Consider the following 21022-nt stretch of genomic DNA (forward strand, 5'->3'; position numbering starts at 1 on the left):
CAGGAGCGGGCCCTGGGGAGGGGGGTACTGTCATGGATTGGTCAGGCTCTCACGACCCCCACTCACGAAGATCACCATCACCTGACTTCTAATGAGCACACAGCTGCATCACATTCACGAGCACCAGATAAAAGCACAGCACTCCAGTCGCTCATTGTCCGGGCTCGTCTCGACGAAAGCGGACAACTGAGCGACCACTCAGCGTAGTCATCCTCAGCTAAAACAAACGATTTACTTACCTGTTCTCTTTGTATTCCTCCTAGTCTTCCTGGTCCTCCCGAATCGTCCTGTCTTCCAGTCCTTCCAAGTCTGTGTCATCCTCTGTCAGCTGTATCTGGTGTGTGCTGTCCATCCTCGTGTATTCCTGTTACCCAGCCACGGAGGAAAAGACCCCAACATCATTCCTGATCCTCCTGGCTATCCTTCATGTGCTCCTTGTTGTCATTTAATAAACACCCTAACGTTTCCTTACCTCTGTCTCCTGTCCGCTTCATAACAGCTATACTATAAGATACGATACTGTAAATAGTATACTACAATACTCCACATTTTAATAAAAACTACGCCTATTTATTACAACTGTAGCATCCTTTAACAAAGTGTGGTTAATAGCCTAATATACTAGTATAGTTAGTATAGAATAGTTTTACTACTGTACCATTTTTCATGTGGGACACTGCCACATTTGCTGTTTTTAAGCTATTAGTAGCATCGAAAATATGTAATTCCGCGTTCAGGCTAATTTCAGCTAACACAATCAAAGTTTGAAGAGGCAAAAATAACTAAATATGATTGTCTAGTCTAGTGGTTTGTTTTCTAACTGTAATGTTGTTGTTTTATGTTCATCATTTGTAGCCGTGTCCGTTTCCCCCACACACAGTGTTCTCGTCAATTTTGTCTAGATGTCAGAGAAGTTTTTCATTTCATGGTCGTATGATGCTGTCTTATCATAACAGCTGATAGGAGACATCCTGAAATATGTAATTTCCTATAGCCTATATTCTCCGTCCATTTACTTGAAAACATAAAGCGCAAGCGCACCGATGGTAAAATGAGCAGAAAAAGGTATAGAAACATGTATAACATATCTGATACCATACCATATTTCAGTAGGCTAGTCTAAACTTTAATTTCGTCCTGTACCACTTCACTATGGGACAATTTCTGATGCTCTCTATTGGCTACACTAATAATTATATTTTAAAAGCATTCGGGTTAAGAATGAATTATGACTACATACAAAAAAATAATGCGTATGCCCGAAAAAATACAAAATTAAAAATGTTGAAAATCATTTGTTATAATAGTCTTGTTTATACTGTATATTGTTTTGGATGAAATGATAGTCAAATGTGTTGTGCATGTTTATAATGTAGCTATCATGCGTACAGACCGCAATTGTGTTTTAATTAGGCAAAACCTTAAATTTTGAGAAAAGAAATACGATATTATTATTTAGTTATTAAACACAAAAATATTTCTAATGAGTTTTTTTTTCCAGGGATGCCATGAAAGAACAGTGTTTGGTTCTTGAGAGAACCTTATGAATGAAAGCCTCTACAAATAACCATGATTAGTATGAAGAACACTTAATAATCTGAAGAACCAGTTTCACAAATAACCTTGTTCATGATATTAAAAACATCGATGCCAATGAACTTTTCATTTTTTTCGTTTGTCAACATCCGTAATCATAAAAGGTTAATAGCAATATATTTGTCGTTTTTTTTAAACATTGGCTTTAAGACTAAGCCGAATCCTCCGTTATAGCTGCCGCTTCGGTTTAACTTCAGCTAATCAGTTTTGGCCAATGCTAACTAATATTTAAATTTTATAATCTGACGTAAGTGAAGTCATCTTTCGCTACTGCGTTGTTTTTAAATAGAGAAAACATTTTACTGCTAACTTTAATTCTAACTCTTGGAGTTTATTCTTGAAAAATAAAGAGCAATAAAAAGGTGTGAAGCATCAAAAGTGGACCATATTGAAATAGATTTTGAACACTAGCCTATTTTGGCTATTGTTGTTATCATCCATGAGTTTTCAAATGTACTTTTTTTTTTACAAAAGTGGCTAGAAAATTGTGCAGCTCTACATTATATTATTATTATTATTATTATTATTATTATTATTATTATTATTATTATTATTATTAATAATAATAATAATAATAATAATATTATTACTATTACTATTATTATTATTATTATTACTATTATTATTATTATTACTATTATTATTATTATTATTATTATTATTATTATTATTATTATTATTATTATTATTATTATGTTTTAATTATTTTTATTCAAATGGCCAAATTCTGACTGAGAAAATTGAATGTTCTGCTTAGTTTGTTATTTGGCTATAATGAAATAGACTAAAGTATAGACTAAATGGAGTATTCAAAACTCATAATTAAAGAGAAAATGAGGCGAATAATTGCAAAAAAGGTCAATTGTTTGAGAAAATAAAACCATCGCTTTCACCAGGCGGGATACGGGATTAGTCCCTTATTTATCAGAGGTCCAATAATTGGAGAAATGAACCTTCAACTATTCCGGCATATGTAAATTATAAGTATTTTCTTGATGATTTAGATTCTTATTTACATCCACGTTGCCAATAAAATAAATAAACAAATAAAGTCTTCTAAACTAATAATCGCTTTTGCGTGAAACATTTGTCTTAACTTATGTTTTCAAGCAAAGCTTTTACACTCAAAAATGACTCTTGTTCAAACTACTCGTTTAAAATGAGCTGAAACAACAATATTCTTGAGTTTTTTTGTGGTGAAATCTTAATGGTTTTTATGTTCAATCCACTTATGTTTGTAAAAACTAAGAAGTTAAATTAATTCCGTCAGGTTGTCCCAACACAAACCGATTGTGTGGATTATTTTACAGTGTACAGTAGCATTTTTTCACATTCTCCCCATGACTCACTATGTTTGCAGTCTATAACATTTTATTTTATATTTTTTTTATATTTTTTTATATTGTGAAGACCATTTAATAATCTAAAAAACCCTTTTCACAAGTAAGCTTCTGTGCACAAATATGCTCAACAGATGTCAATGAGCAGTTTCATTTTTATATCCCTAAATCATAAAGCAATCTATTTGAGTCTACTTCTTTAAAAAATATAAAATAAAAATATAAATAAATAAAATAAAAATGATAATTGGATTTTATAATATGTATTTTCCTAATGATTTAGAGTTTTATTTTCATTAGCAATAAAATAAATTCATAGGTCTAAACAAATAAAACCTAAACTAAACGTCGCTTTTGATTGAAACTTAAGTTTTTACACTCGACACACTCAAAAAAAAAAACTATTTGCTCATTCAAACGACTTGTTTAAAATGAGTTGAAACAACACAATTCTGGAGATTTCATTGGGACAACTTATTTTTTTATGTTCAATCCACATAAATTTGTTAAAAAGGACAACATGATTGAATTGTGTGGAACCCTGCATTTTTACAGTGCATGACGCTTGTTCTTCTTATTTAAAATGAGCTGAAACAACACAATTCTTAAGGTTTTTGTGGGGAAAACTTAATGTTTTTATGTTCAATCCACTTATTTTTGTAAAAACTAGTAAGTTAACTTAATTCCGACATGTTGTCCCAACACAAACCGATAGTGTGTTTTTTTACAGTGTACAGTAGCATTTTTTCACATTCTCCCCCATTAAGTTACTAACTATGTTTGCAGTGTATAATATTTTATAATAGGTATAAATTCCGAATGGCGCTCTTGATGCGCCGCCGCTGTGAACTGGAACACGACCAAAGGCAGTTTCTGAACCCATGCAGGGCGGGCAATAATAATAATCATGATCATAAAAGTGACGTCACTGCTCTAACCTTTAGCAGGCATCAAGGCTGAGGTGTTCAGAGAATCCGGCCAGGTAGAGGAACCGTCAGGTTATAGGCATATAACCCTGGGACTGAGGAGCCTAGATCAATTTTTTTGGCGGGGGAGTGCAAGCTATGCACTGGAGCCACCAGAAAAAATGTACGTGAGTTATCTCCTGGATAAGGACTCCAGCATGTACCCGAATTCCGTAAGACACCCAAGCCTAAATCTAAACCCTCAGAATTTCGTACCGGCGCCTCCACAGTATCCGGACTTCACAGGATACCATCACGTCCCGGGAATTACCACTAATGACCCGCATCACAGCCAGACGGGCAGCTGGAACCCCGCGTACCCCCCTCCGCGGGAGGAATGGACACCGTACGGGCCGGGATCCGGAGTGTCCAGCTCGAGCACAGGTCAGCTGGGCTTCAGTCCTCCAGAGTTTTCATCTGTCCAAACTCCGGGTCTGCTCCAGTCCTCCATCAACTCTTCAGTCGGACAGCTGTCGCCCAACGCGCAGAGGCGCAACCCGTACGACTGGATGCGCCGCAGCGTCCCGCCCGCCAGCTCAGGTGCATCTCTAACACACATGCAGTTATCTTTTTATGATCAGTTTTTTTTTATGAATTTTAGTCTTTAACTTCCACTAAAAGACAAAAAATATATATTTTTGAGAAATGTATTTGGTTAAATTGTGTTTCTGACGCCAAATGTCACCAAAATTGTATTTTTATGATAACCCAGGACACAATGTAAATTCAGGGTCATTTAAAGTCCAAACGCAATTATCGTTTATGATGGTTAAATTAGGTTAACATAATTAATGAGGGGTGACGCAGTAAGTAGTGCTACAGCAAGAAGGTCGCAGGTTCGAGCCTCGGCTGGGTCAGTTGGCGTTTCTCTGTGGAGTTTGCATGTTGGCGTGGGTTTCCTCCGGGTGCTCCGGTTTCCCCCACAGATTAAAGACACGCGGTTCAGGTGAATTGGGTAGGCTGAATTGTCCGTAGTGTGTGAGTGTGAATGAGTGTGTATGGATGTTTCCCAGAGATGAGTTGCAGCTGCGTAAAACGTGCTGGATAAGTTGGCGGTTCATTCCGCTGTGGCGACCCCGGATTAATAAAGGGACTAAACCGAAAAAGAAAATGAATGAATGATTATCGAGATTAAGTCAAAAAACTTACTTGGTTAAATCTTTTTGATATCAAATGCTGAGTGTTTTTTATAAGCCGACAAAGGGATCTATTTCCAGGTTCATTTAAAATCTAAATGCATTTTTGGTCATTTAATTAATATTATTAACGCTTTAAAAACTTCTACAATAGGACAAATGCAAACGTGTTTTGTTAAATTGTGTTTCTGACACCAAAAGTATTTTTATCAAAGATTTTTTGATAACAATATGACAAAAGGGTAAATTCAATTCATGCTCATTTAAAATCTAAATGCAATTATTTTTTTGATCATTTAATTAGGTTAATATAATTAACGCTTTAACTTCTACTCCAAGACTATATACATATATTTATTTATTATTATTATTTTTTACGGATTTGCTTTTGTCGCCAAAAGTTGAGTTTTTATGACAACTTGAAAAAAGATAAATTCTAAATTATATTTAATATGTAAATATAAAATATAATTAACGCTTTAACTTCCACTCTAAAACAAAAATAATCTATAATTTTGGAAAATGTATTAGGTTAAATTGTGTTTCGGACACCAAATGTTGAGCTTTATTTATTTGTAATTATTGTTTTAATAATAAGAACAAATCATAATAATTAAAAAATGTAAATTCAGTAATTTAATTAATATCATTAACTCCTTAACTTCCTCTCAAAGACAAATAAAATGTATAAATTGTGTTTCTGACACCAAATGTTGAGTTTTATTTTAACTTTATGATAACCTATAGGACAAAAGGTAAATTCAGGGTCATGCAAAATCTAAAAGCAATGATCCTTTTTTAACATTTAATTAAATTATTAAACGCTTTAACTTCCACTCTAAGACAAAAGAAAAATTAAACATTTATTTGGTTAAATTGTGTTTCTGACACCAAATGTTGAGTTTTATTTTATTTATGATAATTAATAAGATTAACTTGGCGGTTCACTCCGCTGTGGTGACCCCAGATTAATAAAGGGACTAAACCGAAAAGTAAATGAATAAATGAACGCTTTAATTTCCACTCTAAGAGAAATAAATATGTTGATAATTTATTTTAAAGATAAGCTACAGGCAAAAGGACAGCCAGATGCCATTTAAATAGTTAATTTAACAATAACATAAGGTCATTATTTTAAAAATATATAGAGAGGCAAGTGATTATGGAAAGCGTAAAAATGTCTCTTAAATTACCTGAATTATACGCATAAATTCACACACAAAAGAAAGCCGCACGGAGTTTGTGCCGCAAACAAACATTCATTCATTTTTTTTCGGCTTAGTCCCTTTATATGGTCACCACAGCGGAACGGACATCCAACTGATCCAGCACATGTTTTACGCAGCGGATACCCTTCCAGCTACAACCCATATCACTGGGAAACACCCAAACACTCTCATTCACACTCATACACTACGGACAATTTAGCTTATTCAGTTCACCTGTACTGCATGTCTTTGGACTTGTGGGGGAACCCAGAGCACCCGGAGGAAACCCACGCCAACACGGGGAGAACACTCCAGACAGAAATGCCAACTGGCCCAGCCGAGGCTCGAACCAGCGACCTTCTTGCTGTGAGTGCCGCCAAAACAAACAAACAACCAAATTCTGACCTTACAGGGTATAATAATTTGTTAACTAATTTTCTTTGGTAATTGTAAGTAATTTACAGCATATAGTAATTTTTTTTAATCCGAGAAGCGTGCATATCCTGATACACTTTTCATAATTTACTAATAAAATATCAGTAAAAATGTTGTTAGAAAGAAAAAAAATCTAATAAAATACACAAAATAAAAACGCAAAACAATACAAAGAAAGCCGGGGGACGGTCAATTGAATTGCTTTATGTTCAATCTACTTAAATTTGTAAAAATAAGCTAAATTAATAACCAAAACAAAGACAAAAGTTCAGGCACGTAACGCACATTATTAAAGCAGAATATCTGACTTCAGCATTGTCTTTCAGAAAAACAAGAATGTTCACTGAGCATGTTTCTGAATATCTGCAAACATATTATGGTGTTTTCATGCTTTAGAAGAGTCAAAAACTTACATACAGCACCTTTAACTTAATTCGATTGTGTGGATCCCACAGCATTTTTCCACAGTGTTTATTACTTGTTCACAATAGTATATTGAATCGAAACGTATGCAAAGTACAGCACAATAAAATGCCTGTCCATTGGAGGACTGTTCACAAAAAATGACGTTTGCTGTTTGTTCAAACTACTTAGAGTAATTAAAATGAGCTGAAACAACACAATTATTGACTTTTTTGTAGCGACAACTTAATTGTTTTATGTTCAGTCCACTTAAATTTGTAAAAATAATTTGATTGTGTGAAACCCAGCTATCTTTTTTAGTGTTTATTACTTGTTCACAGTCACATATTGAATTGAAACCTATAGCACAATAAAAGTAAAGTGTCAGTACAGCACAATAAAACTCCCTTTCGAATGGAGGACTGTACGAGTTTCTCGACCGAGTTAATGATAACTAGAGATTATGGTCTCTTGTGAGATTTTCGATGAAGATGCGATGGCGGAGAAGCCTAATTATCTGCAGTTCCTCCCTCTGTGCCTGTTGCCCTAGACAGGCGGTGTCCTTCTTTTTGCCGCTTATGCTTTAATATTTAACCCGGCAGCCACTTAAGTCCCTCTCGCCTCTGACAGGGTAAACTGAGTTTGAAATATAGAGACGCGACTTCAAGACCTTTATAACGTGGACATCTTGGTGTCGTATGTATGTGTGCTCTTAACCATCGGCTTGATTAAGGGAGCAAACACCATGTTCCCATAGTTACTTTTTAATAGAAAAGATCAACACATTAACTCAAAAACAAAATGATGACCCTACGTTTATAATCGCATCATCATTAATTAGTGTCAGCTTTATTTGGTTTTGGATTTCTGGCGATGACCCTGCTGAAAAATCCAGCTTAAACCAGCCTAGGCTGGTTGGCTGGTTTTAGCTGGTTGACCAGGCTGGTTTTAGAGGGGTTTTGGCCATTTCCAGGCTGGTTTACAGCCATTTCCAGCCTGGTCTTAGCTGGTCAGGTTGGAAAATGACCAGCTAAATCCAGCTAAAACCAGCTTGACCAGCCTGGTTTAAGCTGGACATAGCTGGTTTTGGCTGGGCTCCCAGCCTGTCTAGGCTGGTCAAGCTAGTTTTAGCTGGTCATCTCCCAGCCTGACCAGCTAAGACCAGGCTGGAAATGGCTGGAAACCAGCCTGGAAATGGCCAAAACCCCTCTAAAACCAGGCTGGTCAACCAGCTAAAACCAGCCAAACAGCCTAGGCTGGTTTAAGCTGTTTTTTTTCAGTAGAGAGTGTTCTCTCAAAACAGCTTTTGCTAAAAATGCCGGCTTCCACACAATTCCTTCATGTTGTCCCAACACAAATTGAGTGTTAACTTATTAGTTTTTACAAATTTAAGTTGATTGAACACAAAGCAATTAAGTTGTCTGAAAAAACCCCAAGAGTTGGGTTGTTTCAGCTTATTTTAAATGAAAAGCTGAAATAAAATCAAGAAAAACAAGCTAGAAATTTTTTTTTTGAGTGCTCTCAAATATTTTTTCTTGCTACTTATTTAAAATGAGCTGGATCAACTCAAATCTTGAGTTTATTTAGACAACTTAATTGTTTATGTTCATCCCACTTTTAACTATGTTGACTTAATTGATTTGTGTTGAATGAATGTGAGAATTTTGTTTTTGGTAAAGCAATATTAATGAGGAAAAATAGTGATATTTAGATTAAAGTCAGGACGTTTGAGTAAATATTAGGAGTCACTAACTTTATAAATTCTTTCACTGCTTTTAAAATATAATTAAGAAACATTATATTATATATTTTACCAAATTATACAATGTCCTATGGTGTGTGATAAGGACAACACGGTGGCTCAGTGGTTAGCACTGTCACCTCACAGCAAGAAGGTCACTGGTTCCATTCTCGGCTGGGGCAGTTGGCATTTCTGTGTGGAGTTTGCATGTTCTCCCCTTGTTGGCATGGGTTCTCCGGTTTCCCCCACAGTCCAAACACATGGTGAGTTCAATGAGCTAAATTGGCCATAGTGTATGAGTGTGTCTGTGAATGAGTGGGTATGGGTGGTTCCCAGTGCTGGGTTGCAGCTGGAAGGGCATCCGCTGTGTAAAATATATGCTGGATAAGTTGGCAGTTCATTCCGCTGTGGCGACCCCTGATGAATTAAGAGACTAAGCCAAAGGAAAATGAAATGAAAGGAATGAAAGCCCCTAACCGTCTTAGCCCAGAAAGGACTATAATAAAGTGCCACATAGAACGAAAGAGTTCAGAGCGATGCAGAAGAGCCTTTTTATGGTTGTCCAAACCTGCTAACCACTGAGCCACCACACCACCATACCGTTTTACGTTCATTCCACTTAAATTGGTTAAGTTAGCTTAATCAATTTGTTTTGGGACAACATGAAAATCCAGCATTTTCTAAAAACTGTACTTTAAATATGTCCCATGCTGTGTGAGACTGCAAAAATAAACAAAAATAAGCAAAATATATTAAATAAAAAGTGAAAACCACCCATTAAAATTCCCCAAAAGCATTCCAAGTCAAATAAAATGAGCAGGAATAAACGTACATCAAGCCATTCATACACAACCTGCACGCTGAGATCAAACTGATTTAAAAGCTACTCTTCCCTGAAAGCCCCTAAGTGTCCAGGTTAAGATATTAAAAAAGATTTAAAAGAGAATAGCCTTGAAATGACTCAGATTTTTAAATATATCAACACTCATAGATAATAGCGTGCCAGAAACAGCTAAAAAAGGGGTGTTCAGAGTGATGCCATATAGAAGAACCTTTTATGGTTCTCCAGCAAACCAGTTATTTAATGAACATTTTAATAATTAACAACAATGAAGAACATTTTGTGTGATGAAAATGCTTCATGGATGTTAAAGATTCTCATCAGTGAATGCTAATAACTGCAATAATGCTCAATCCATGCTAATAAAAAGCTTTAGTTGTAGGAGTGAATCAGTGTGTTGCCAAATAAACTATTATACAAAGTAAAAAATTAAAAAATATAATAAAGAAAAAGAATATATAAAAATATACAGTGTATAAAAAATAAAGAATCATCAGCTCACATACACAATGAAAAGTATATATATATATATATATATATATATATATATATATATATATATATATATATATATATATATATATATATATATATATATATATATGTATATATATATATATATATATATATATATATATATATATATATATATATATATATATATATATATATATATATATATATATACATATATATACAGTGCTCAGCATACGAGCACAGCCCATTTTGAAAATGAACCCTAACCCTAACCCAATTTTTCTCCATTTCTCAGTGAATATGGGTCATATTTATTGGTGCATTTGAACAAAACAGATTTATTAAACAGATATATTTATTACAATAATATTTTAGTAACAGAACATCTTTAGAAATGGAAAGAAAATCCAATTAAATTCATGCAAAAGGTTGCAGAGAAAATTGACAAGTTACAACATTTCAACAAAATTGTATATATTTTGTGTTTCTCTTGATTTGAGCTATTTTTGAAAATGTTATTTAATATTTTCAAGCAAAAAACAGAAGCGTGCGCACATCAGAAAATCTCAAAGACAGGTGCTCGATCAAAAAACAAACATTTGTGGAAAAAAATCCAAAGAAAATCGGCACACTGCCACTTCAGCTCTCAATGTTTAATGTCTCAACGTTTCGACCAACACGGTCTTCATCGGGTAAAGCATTACAAACGGAAGCACTCAAGAAATAGTGAAACAACTCTACACAGCACCTGCAGTCAGTCATCACAATCAGCCAACAAACAGGAGCATTTACATACAATAATATACAGATGACCATATGAGATGCATCATAATATTACACAAAAGATTTAAAATACAGATGCAAATTTAAACTTTTAACTTCCTCGGATTTAATATTTTCTCCTAACATATAAATTTGGTCTACTAATCTTTGAAGCATTATAGTAAAGTATTTTTTTAGATAAGCTCCAGATTTGGCTTTAGTACTGACTAATGTACTGTATATGCACAAATATAATATTGTAAAGCTCCTATAGAAAATATTATTTAAATAAGATATTTGTGAGGGGTGTACTCATTTATGTTGAGCACTGTACATATATATATATATATATATATATATATATATATATATATTCAGTAGTCAAATAAATCAAAATAAAATTATATATATATATATATATATATATATATATATTTGTTTTTTACATGAGACTTTTTGTTGTTTTAGGAGGAAAGACCAGAACAAAAGACAAATACCGGGTGGTGTACACAGATCATCAACGTCTGGAGCTGGAGAAAGAGTTTCATTACAGCCGCTACATCACAATAAGAAGAAAAGCAGAACTGGCAACCGCACTCAGTCTGTCAGAGAGACAGGTCAGCTGCTGTTCTTAAAGCCACAGTTCACTCAAAAATGAAAATTCTGTCCTTATTTACTCACCATTCACTTGTTCCAAACCAGTTTCTTCCCAGCAGACACACAACATCATAAGACATTATTACTAGGTTAGATTTAGTTCACCAGTATCTAAGGACATGTTATTTTGAAGTCCAATAATGACGTCAAATGACGTTGATACTTTGTTGATTTTAGGTTGTGTTAGAAAGTGACCAAAATCCAACATCGATCCAACACTGACATTAATTCGACAGGTATGGCAACCACAATTCAACATCTGATAGACGTCATAGTGGTAACGTCCACACAACATCAAGCTGTAACATCATTAGACATTTAGATTTGGTTGTTTTTAGGTTGTGTTGGAAAGTAACCAAATTGCAACTGTCCGACAGTGGATATTGACATCTGTCTGACGTTGGGTTCTGATGTCAACCCGATTTTCATTTCCAAACAAAATGCAACGTCCCACAACGTTGGGGTACAACGTCAATCTGACATGATGTTGACATCCTGTGCTGCAGGGTTTCTTCTGTTGAGCACAAGTGAAGTTTCACAAACTAATTTCGAGAGGAGCACGTGATATGATTGACTACAGCTGATCCTCATTGCTAATCATTAGCTAGCCTATCAGATCATTCTAAAACTACTATAAATATCCTGCCTAAACTTCATTCCTTATCTTCGTTTTGGAAACCCCCCCTCATCCTTCCCTTCTCCCTCCTCCTCTTTCATGATCGGGCAACACGGTGGCTCAGTGGTTAGCACTGCTGCCTTGCAGTAAGAAAGCCACAGGTTCAAGTTCTAATTGAGCCAGTCGGCACTCCCTGCGTGGAGTTTGCATGTTCTCCCTGTGTTTGCGTGGGTTTTCTCTGGGTCCTCCGGTTTCCTCCCACAGTCTAAAAACATGTAGTGAATCGTAATACAGTCACAAGCACTTAACGCATACATAGCAAAAGGGGGCACTCGAGAAACTCCTGATCTCGTATCCCTCCTAATGCTCATTGACCAGGCGGGAACCTCGAGCTCATCTATCTCCGAGCTCAGGGTTCTCTCCCGGGACAGCATGCCAAACCTGCTATCATAGTCGAGCATTATCTAAGTGTGAACTCTTGAAATAAGATATACAGAAAAAGACTGGAAAGGACAGTCATTGACTATTATAGTATTTTTGTTCCTATTATGGCAGCTTTTTTTCAACATTCTTCAGAATATCTCATTTTGTGTTCAACAGATGAAAGAAATTCATAAAAGTTTAGAAAATGTCATTTATTCATTATTTTATGCACATTCAACCTTTTCACCCACAGAACACAGAACATTTGGTTTCCATTTGATCTTTTTTTTTGGGAACCAAATAAGTACATTCTGAGAATGTTCTCTTAATTCCACAGCAATTCATACATTTTTGACATAATGGCTAATACGTATGAATTTGTATGATATCAATCTTACATTTTAGTACGATTAGCTCATCCCCCAATGACAGTTGGGTTTAGGGGTGGGTTTGGTGCCACGCCTCCTTTTTAAAATCGTACATTTCCGTATGACCCAACACGTACAAACATACAAATTAGCCACTAAATTTACAAAATGTAAAATAGTTACATTTCATCATCAGGCTGAAAAAAGAGCATTCTGTGAACATTCTCCTAACCTTGAGGGAACATTCCATTTATGTACAGAAAACCGGCTAACCACCTGGGATCTAACATTCTGGAAACCAAAATATAACGTTTCCAATATGTTCTGAGTATTAGCTGGGCGGCTTTACTTCTGTTTTAAGGCCCCGGTATACTTCAAATGAAGTGTTTTGGTACTTCGTTTAAGGGCAAAAAGAAACTGGAAAGGTCGGAGTGACCTTTTCCGAACTCTCCTACACCTCCACGCTGCAGTGGGCTGGGTTGTAAATGTGTCGCAGTGCTTGATAGTGTTGCTAAACACAACAACAATGGCGACTGAGCAGTTTCATAAACATCTGACAAACTGTCGCGAGTGCTCTCCACACACAATCAGACAGGAAACAGATATATTCAAGAGCGTCTATCATTTATTAACAAACCATAGAAAACAAGGACGTTAGGACTGGACAAAAACTAAGCAACACAAGGGGTGTGACACAGGTGGAGGTAATGAATACAAACAAACAGCGGGAAAACAGAACAAAGGGGTCACATGATACCAACAGAAGCCCACAGAACACATGACAGAACCTGATATATTGTTTAACTTTATATTCGCCATGCACAGACACCGAATAGCACAATGTTTAGAGTTTTCAACTGGTGGAGTCTTTCCGCGAGTGATAGTACAGGTGCGGATATATCTGTACCAACTTTGCTATACTCGACCCTCTAGACTATTTATGTTGCAATCTTTAGTGCTGTTGTGCTGGATGTTTTTCCTCCTCTCGGATTCTGAACTCCCGGGACTCTGAGTGCATCAAAGAAGGCAGAGCTCCACCGACCGTGTGATTGTCATTGACCAATAGCAGCTCAAAGGCGTTTGGGACCAAAACGAACTTTCCCAAAAAGTGTGTGGTAGGCTGTTTTGAACTGCCAATGTTTAACTTAGTTTGTTTCTTTAATTTTAGATCATTTAAATAGTTTCCTCAGTGTTGGGTTGCGGCTACAAGGGCATCCACTGCGTAAAACATGTGCTGGATAACTTGGCGGTTCATTCCGCTGTGGCAACTTCTGATTAATAAAGGGACTAAGCCAAAAACAGCCATCACTATCCTCACCTTTAACTACATATGAAAAAATAAAGAGGTTTTTTTGGGCATTATGACTAATGGCATGTTGTTGTTGACAGGTGAAGATCTGGTTCCAGAACCGGCGCGCTAAAGAGAGGAAAATCAATAAGAAGAAAATGCAGCAGCCTCAGCCGGCGTCCACCACCACACCCACCCCGCCGGGCTCAGCTCTGCCAGGCAATGTGCCTATGGTGACCAGCAGCAGCAGCGGTGGCCTGGTGTCCCCGCCCATGCCAATGTCCATCAAAGAAGAGTATTGAGGACTCGGAAAACCTGGACTGATAGAGATTTTTATACCGAAACACACTTATACAACACAGGGTACTCTTCAAGAAATCAGCACATCTTTCCTGGAGCACTGACAGAAAATTATGTTGAAAACAATTCATATGGGCTGAATTTAAACATACAAAACTGAATTGAGTAATGTTCAGCTTAATTTGTGTTTAAATTCAGCCCAAATAAATTATTTGCAACCACTTGCCTTAAAAGAATTTATCCAGCAGGCACAGGACGGTAACATGACGTCAGGCTGACGTTGTCCGCCAACGTCGTGGGGACGTTCCAAGTTGTTTGGAAATGAAAATCGAGTTGACGTCAGAACCCGCCAAACCAACGTCAGAATCCAGGCTGATGTCAGTGTCCAACATCCAACCTAAAATCAACCAAATATCAACGTCTAATGATGTTACAGCTTGACGTTGTGTGGACGTTACCACTATGACGTCTATCAAATGTTTTATTTTGGTTGCCATACCTGACGAATAAATGCCAGTATTTGACGTCAATATGATGTTGGATTAAGATGTTGGCTCAACGCTGAATTTAACAACCTAAAATCAACTAAATTTCAACGTCTAATAGTGTTACAGCTTGACATTGTGTGGATGTTACCACTATGACGTCTATCAGACGTCTATCAGACATTGGACTTTGGTTGCCATGCCTGACGAATAAATGTCAGTATTTGACGTCAGTATGACTTTTGTTTTAGATGTTGGCTTGATGTTACATTCCACACAACCTAAAATCAACCAAATATCAACCTCTAATGATGTTACGGCTTGACGTTGCATGGACGTTACCACTATGACGTCTATCAGACGTTGAATTTTTTGGTTGACATACTTGATAAATAAATGTCAGTATTTGACGTCAATATGACCTAAAATCAGCTAAATATCAACATCTAATGATGTTACAGCTTGACGTTGTGTGGACGTTACCACTATGACGTCTATTAGACTTTGGACTTTGGTTGCCATACCTGATTACGTTGAATTTTGGTCACTTTCCAACACAACCTTAAATCAACCATTATCAACGCCATTTGACGTCATTATCGGACACCAAAATGACGTTGCCCTTTGACGCTGACTAGACATTGAATTTTGGTCACCTGACATCACAACCTAAATCTAACCCAATAATAACATCGTTGTGTGCCTGCTGGGTAGTAAATCCAATGAATCACGTTTTTTTCAGCAAATGAAAATGAAACACAAACACTGCAATGACATGGAATTTTACTGACAAACACAAATAAAAACCAACTTAGTCGACAGCCACACTTCTAAAAATAAAGGTTCTTAGATGGCAATAAATAAGCATAGATATTTTTATTTTGATGGTCTCTTTTCTGAAGGAACACTCCACTTTTTTTGACAATAGGTGAGTTTTATCAGTTTTTTGTATGCGTTATATCAACTTTAAAAGTTTTATATTTTCTTTAATGTTTTAAGTTTTTAAATGCTATACTGCCACAATAATTCCGCACATTTTTATTTATTGATTTTTTACAAAATTCTGCACAAAAAAGCTTAAAAAGTCTGCTTATAATCAACAAAATGTGTTAAAGGAATGTGATTATTTGTAAATACAACTCATTTTACAGCTCCCCTGGTGTTAAACAGTTGAGTTTACTATTTTTGAATCCATCAGCCAATCTTCAGGTCTGACCGTAGCATTTTAGCTTAGCTTAGCATAGATCATTGAAATGGATTAGACCATTAGCATCTCACTCAAAAACTTTAAAAAAGACTTTTGGACTCTGGACTCTGATGAAAAATGAAAAGAAACACCTGAAAATAGTTCTGAATGATTTCTGACAGAAAGATGGTGCAGTCATGGTACGGCAGAAAGGTTCCTGGTTTAGTACGCCAGAATGGGAGTTTAGGTCTTAGATATGTTGACCTAGAAAATAGCAACTTTTAATTTTCCGTCAGTCTTAGTAGATGATGAAACAACACAAGATTTAAATAGAAAAATGATCTAAATTCATAATTTGGTAAATTGGTAATTTTTTAAGAGAGATGCTAATGGTCTAATCGGATTCAATGACCTATGCTAAGCTAAGCTAAAATGCTCCCGCTATACCCAAATTGGCTGAATGGACACAGTGGAAGCTGTAAAATGGGTAAAAAGTGTTGCTTTAACACATTTGATGATTATTAGCAGGGTCAGGTAGAATCTGCAGACATTTCTTCCTTTTTCCGTGCAGAATTTTGTAAAAAAGAATATTTTGATAGAACTAAAAACTTAAAACATGAACTAAAAAATATAAATAAGGTTTACAATGCAAATCTAGATCCACAAAGTAAGTTTCTCGTATAACATAGCTACTGGATGACAGAAAATATTACAATACAAACTTTACTGTAAATAATGTCTGTTGGTGGAGCGATGTCGGCAGATATTAAACAGACAGTATATTCTATACTCTATGTTATTCATTCATTCATTCCTTCATTTTCCTTCGGCTTAGTCCCTTATTTATCAGCGACACATCCACACACACTCATACACCAATTTAGTATATTCAATTCACCTAAACTATACCAGTTTGGATTATTTAATTCACTTATACTATGAGGAAATGTTCAGAAACATTTTAGTTTAAGGACCAATTCTCACTTTAATGATTTATTACCTGCCTATTATTGGCTGTTTATTTGTATTTCTAAAGCACATATTCTGCATGATCTTACTCTACATTACTAATATTACCGACTATCTATTATCTTAATAATTATTAATAAGCAGCAAATTAAGAGTTTACTGAGGCAAAAGTTAAGACAATGATTTGTTAATAATGGGAATTGTACCTTAAAATGAAAGGTGACCTTTATCCCGAACCTTTATTTTTAAAAGTTCATTATGAAGTAAAGAAGTGACATTCAAAGTCCACTTAAATCTGAATTGTTAGCTATTTCCCTGGTTGTTTTATTTTCGTACTTTATCTACTGCTGTTGTTTTGTTCATCATTGTAAACTTCAAGACGGTTTGAGATTATGAGACTGAATTAAAAGAGAAATGTTGTGTATTTTTAAAGTAATTTGTATTAATAAAATAAATGTTTATTATTGTGGCACATTTGAATCATTTCAGAGTTTGCAAGCAGAGCAGAGTTTTTATACTTCATCTTAAAGGGACAGCTCACTCAAAACAAAAAAATCTAACAATTTTCTGAATATATTTTGTGCTCAATGATTTTTTTTCTATGGGAGATTCCAAGCTTCTACACCATCCCAAATAGTCCAAGCAGTTCTAAAGAATCGTGAATTACCCTGATTCATTGGGAACATCTGTTTTAATCACCTCAACAGGTGAAAAACAAGCTATGTGCTGTTGGTTTGTGGACAGTCATGGCTAAGACAAAGAAACTTATTCAAAGTGGCTGCTTACAAGCCAGGAAAGGGCTATAAGACCATATCTAAATGTTTTGAAGTTCCAGTGGACACAGTACAAATTAATATAAAAAAATACAAGATGTTCAGTACTGTGAAAAATCTCAGAGGACAAAAGTAACACCTGTCCTTATTTGCTCAACTGAATAAAGAAGACACCTAGGGTCCGTTCTTCGTACTTCACTTAAATGATCTAAGATGATTTGGCAGATCCTGGATCTGTTAATCTTGATAACTGATCTCTGGCTAATTTGGTTCTTCAAACAAGTTCGTGAATCCGATTAAAATGTCTGGATCTGAGATCGCTGCATGTATTGTGAAGGACAGATCTATTGATTCTCGAAATCATGATCAACAATGCAACGATTGGCTGACTGCACAGCAGCGTAATGACATCATCTGATTAATATTCAATTATCCATATGAGCAAATTACATCAAATTCGTAGTAAACGGTTTGTTAAATATGATACGCGATAACTTTCCACCTTGTTGTGGGCTGCATGCTTGGCCCCTTCATGTGTCAAGAGCAGTTTATTTAGTTTTACAGTTAGAGCGGATTTTCTTTATTATAGTAGCCATAGTAGTAATATAGTAGCCGGTTTTTTAATCGGTGTAAAGCAGTGTTTCCCAACCCTGTTCCTGGAGGCACACCAACAGTACATATTTTGGATGTCTCCCTTTTCTGACCCATTAACTTCAGGTGTTGGAGTCTCTTCTGATGTTATGATAAGTTGATTCAGGTGTGTTTGATTAGGGAGAGGTTGAAAATGTGTACTGTTGGTGTGCCTTCAGGAACAGGGGTGGGAAACACTGCTTTACACCGATTAAAAAAACGGCTAATAACTGGATGTTTACAAAAGCATTTTGATATCGGTAAAAGTGTCTGCAACTTTTGTGAAGCATCAAATCACCGTCATAATAACAGTCAAAACATGTTTATGACTGCAGAAATGTGTTATTGCTTTTAAAAAAGTCACATATTGTGCATGTCTATTATCATACACAAATTGTACTAAAGCGATCTAAAAAGTTCATATCAATAAATTTTCTCTTTGCACCACCAGGTGGCAGTCTTTGTACTTTCATTTCGGAGTGCAGATTGGACAAGTTTTATTAATATATATATTTTTAACTTTATATATCTAGCTAAAATTATTTACTATTTTTCCAAGTACTACTCTAAGAAAATATCAGAATTCAGTACATACTTTCAGTATTATCTCTGCTTGAACTGACCCAATTTAATCCTGTTTATATGAAATGAGCCTGCTCCCGACCAGGTTTGAGCTACCAGAACTGTTGCTATGACAACAAGTGTCAGATCAGTTTTGAAGAACGAAACGATCCTGGATCGTGTCAAATCGACGATAACCAAATCCAGCTAACTGAGTAATCCACGTACGAGGAACAGACCCCAGTGGACGTTTCAGCAGGACAACAACACAAAACACACAGCAAAAGCAGTGATGAAATGATTAACAGACAAAAACATTAATGTTTTGCAGTGGCCCAGCCAGAGTCCTGACTTAAACCCAATCGAGAATCTGTGGGTGGGAACTAAAGATCCGGGTGATAACAAGAAAACCCTCCAACTTGAGTAAGCTCATCGCTAAAGATGAATGGGCAAACATATACACGGGGAGACATGCAAAAAGCTGATCAGCAATTATAGCAATCATTTGATTGCTGTTATAACCAATAATGTTTTGGGGGGTTGTTTTTCAGTTGGTGGATCAAGGAACAGTAAATGGCTCCATGAAAAAAGACCAATAGATCAAAATTCTCGACATCAATATCAGGCAAGTCTGCAGAGAAACTTGACCTTAGACACCAGTGGAGATTTCAGCACAACAACCCAAAACACACAACAATAAGTGGTGAAGAAATGATTAGCAGACAAAAACATTAACATTTTGCAGTGGCCCAGCCAGAGTCCAGACTTAAACTCAATTGAGAATCTGTGGGTGGGAACTAAAGATCCGGGTGATAACAAGAAAACCCTTCAACTTGAGTAAGTTGGAGCTCATCGCTAAAGATGAATGGGCAAACATATACACGGGGAGACATGGAAAAAGCTGATCAGCAGTTATAGCAATCATTTGATTGCTGTTAAAACCAATACTGTTTTGGGGGGTTGTTTTTCAGTTGGTGGATCAAGGAACAGTAAATGGCTCCATGAAAAAAGACCAATAGATCAAAATTCTCGACAACAACATCAGGCAAGTCTGCAGAGAAACTTGACCTTAGGCACCAGTGGAGATTTCAGCACGACAACAACCCAAAACACACAACAATAAGTGGTGAAGATATGATTAGCAGACAAAAACATTAACATTTTGAAGTGGCCCAGCCAGAGTCCTGACTTAAACCCAATTGAGAATCTGTGGAGGAAGCTAACATTTGATTGCTGTTATAATCAAATGTTTGATTGCTGTTTTTAATTGATTATTGAGAAGGTTATGAATAATGTAAACATCGTTCAAATGTAAACAAAAGCTGAGAAATAGATATTTTTTTCTACAAGGATTCCTTTTGTTCATGTCTTATCATCTTTTGTGAGAAGCCTGTGTCATTTCCAGTAAAAAACATCAATTCATTTGCTGGTTGAATTTAAATTACTTTAAGTCAGAATTTGCCAGTGCTATGAATAATTTCGGTCAAACGAAGTAAACGAGTAAAACGAAGCAGTGGATCCTCATTTTTCCGAGAAGTGAGAAGTGATGCAGAGCCGGAGCTCATGCTGTTTACTCAGTGTAACGGCATGGCGGGATCCCAGAAACTGTGGGCTCTTTCATTATCAAGCACACTCTGGACTCTCTTATCGCTGCTGTGACAGAGAAGCTCAGCTTGACGGCCACACATATCTCTCCTCCACAACGTTGCCGCAACAGGACCTGTTTTATGACCACGTTAACAAAGCCAGGGTGTGGCGTCCAAAGGCCACGCGAAAGGCACTGTTGAGCAAACAACACGCATCTGCCCGAAGTCATGTCCACTGGTACATAACATACAGCCATATGTCAGAAGACTCAGAAGA

The 21022-nt window shown here is 36.0% G+C and overlaps 1 protein-coding gene across 1 annotated transcript; it reads left to right on the forward strand.

The window, feature by feature from the left end:
* The first annotated feature begins 3714 nt into the window (after positions 1-3714).
* On the forward strand, positions 3715-14896 carry cdx1b (caudal type homeobox 1 b). Its single transcript, XM_056447015.1, has 3 exons — positions 3715-4441; positions 11372-11520; positions 14357-14896. The coding sequence occupies exons 1-3, from the start codon at positions 4024-4026 to the stop codon at positions 14555-14557; spliced, it is 768 nt and encodes a 255-aa protein (XP_056302990.1). The 5' UTR covers positions 3715-4023; the 3' UTR covers positions 14558-14896.
* Positions 14897-21022: the final 6126 nt, after the last annotated feature.

The sequence above is a fragment of the Danio aesculapii genome, chromosome 21, assembly GCF_903798145.1.
Source record: "Danio aesculapii chromosome 21, fDanAes4.1, whole genome shotgun sequence".
In the NCBI taxonomy this organism is placed as follows: Eukaryota; Metazoa; Chordata; class Actinopteri; order Cypriniformes; family Danionidae; genus Danio; species Danio aesculapii.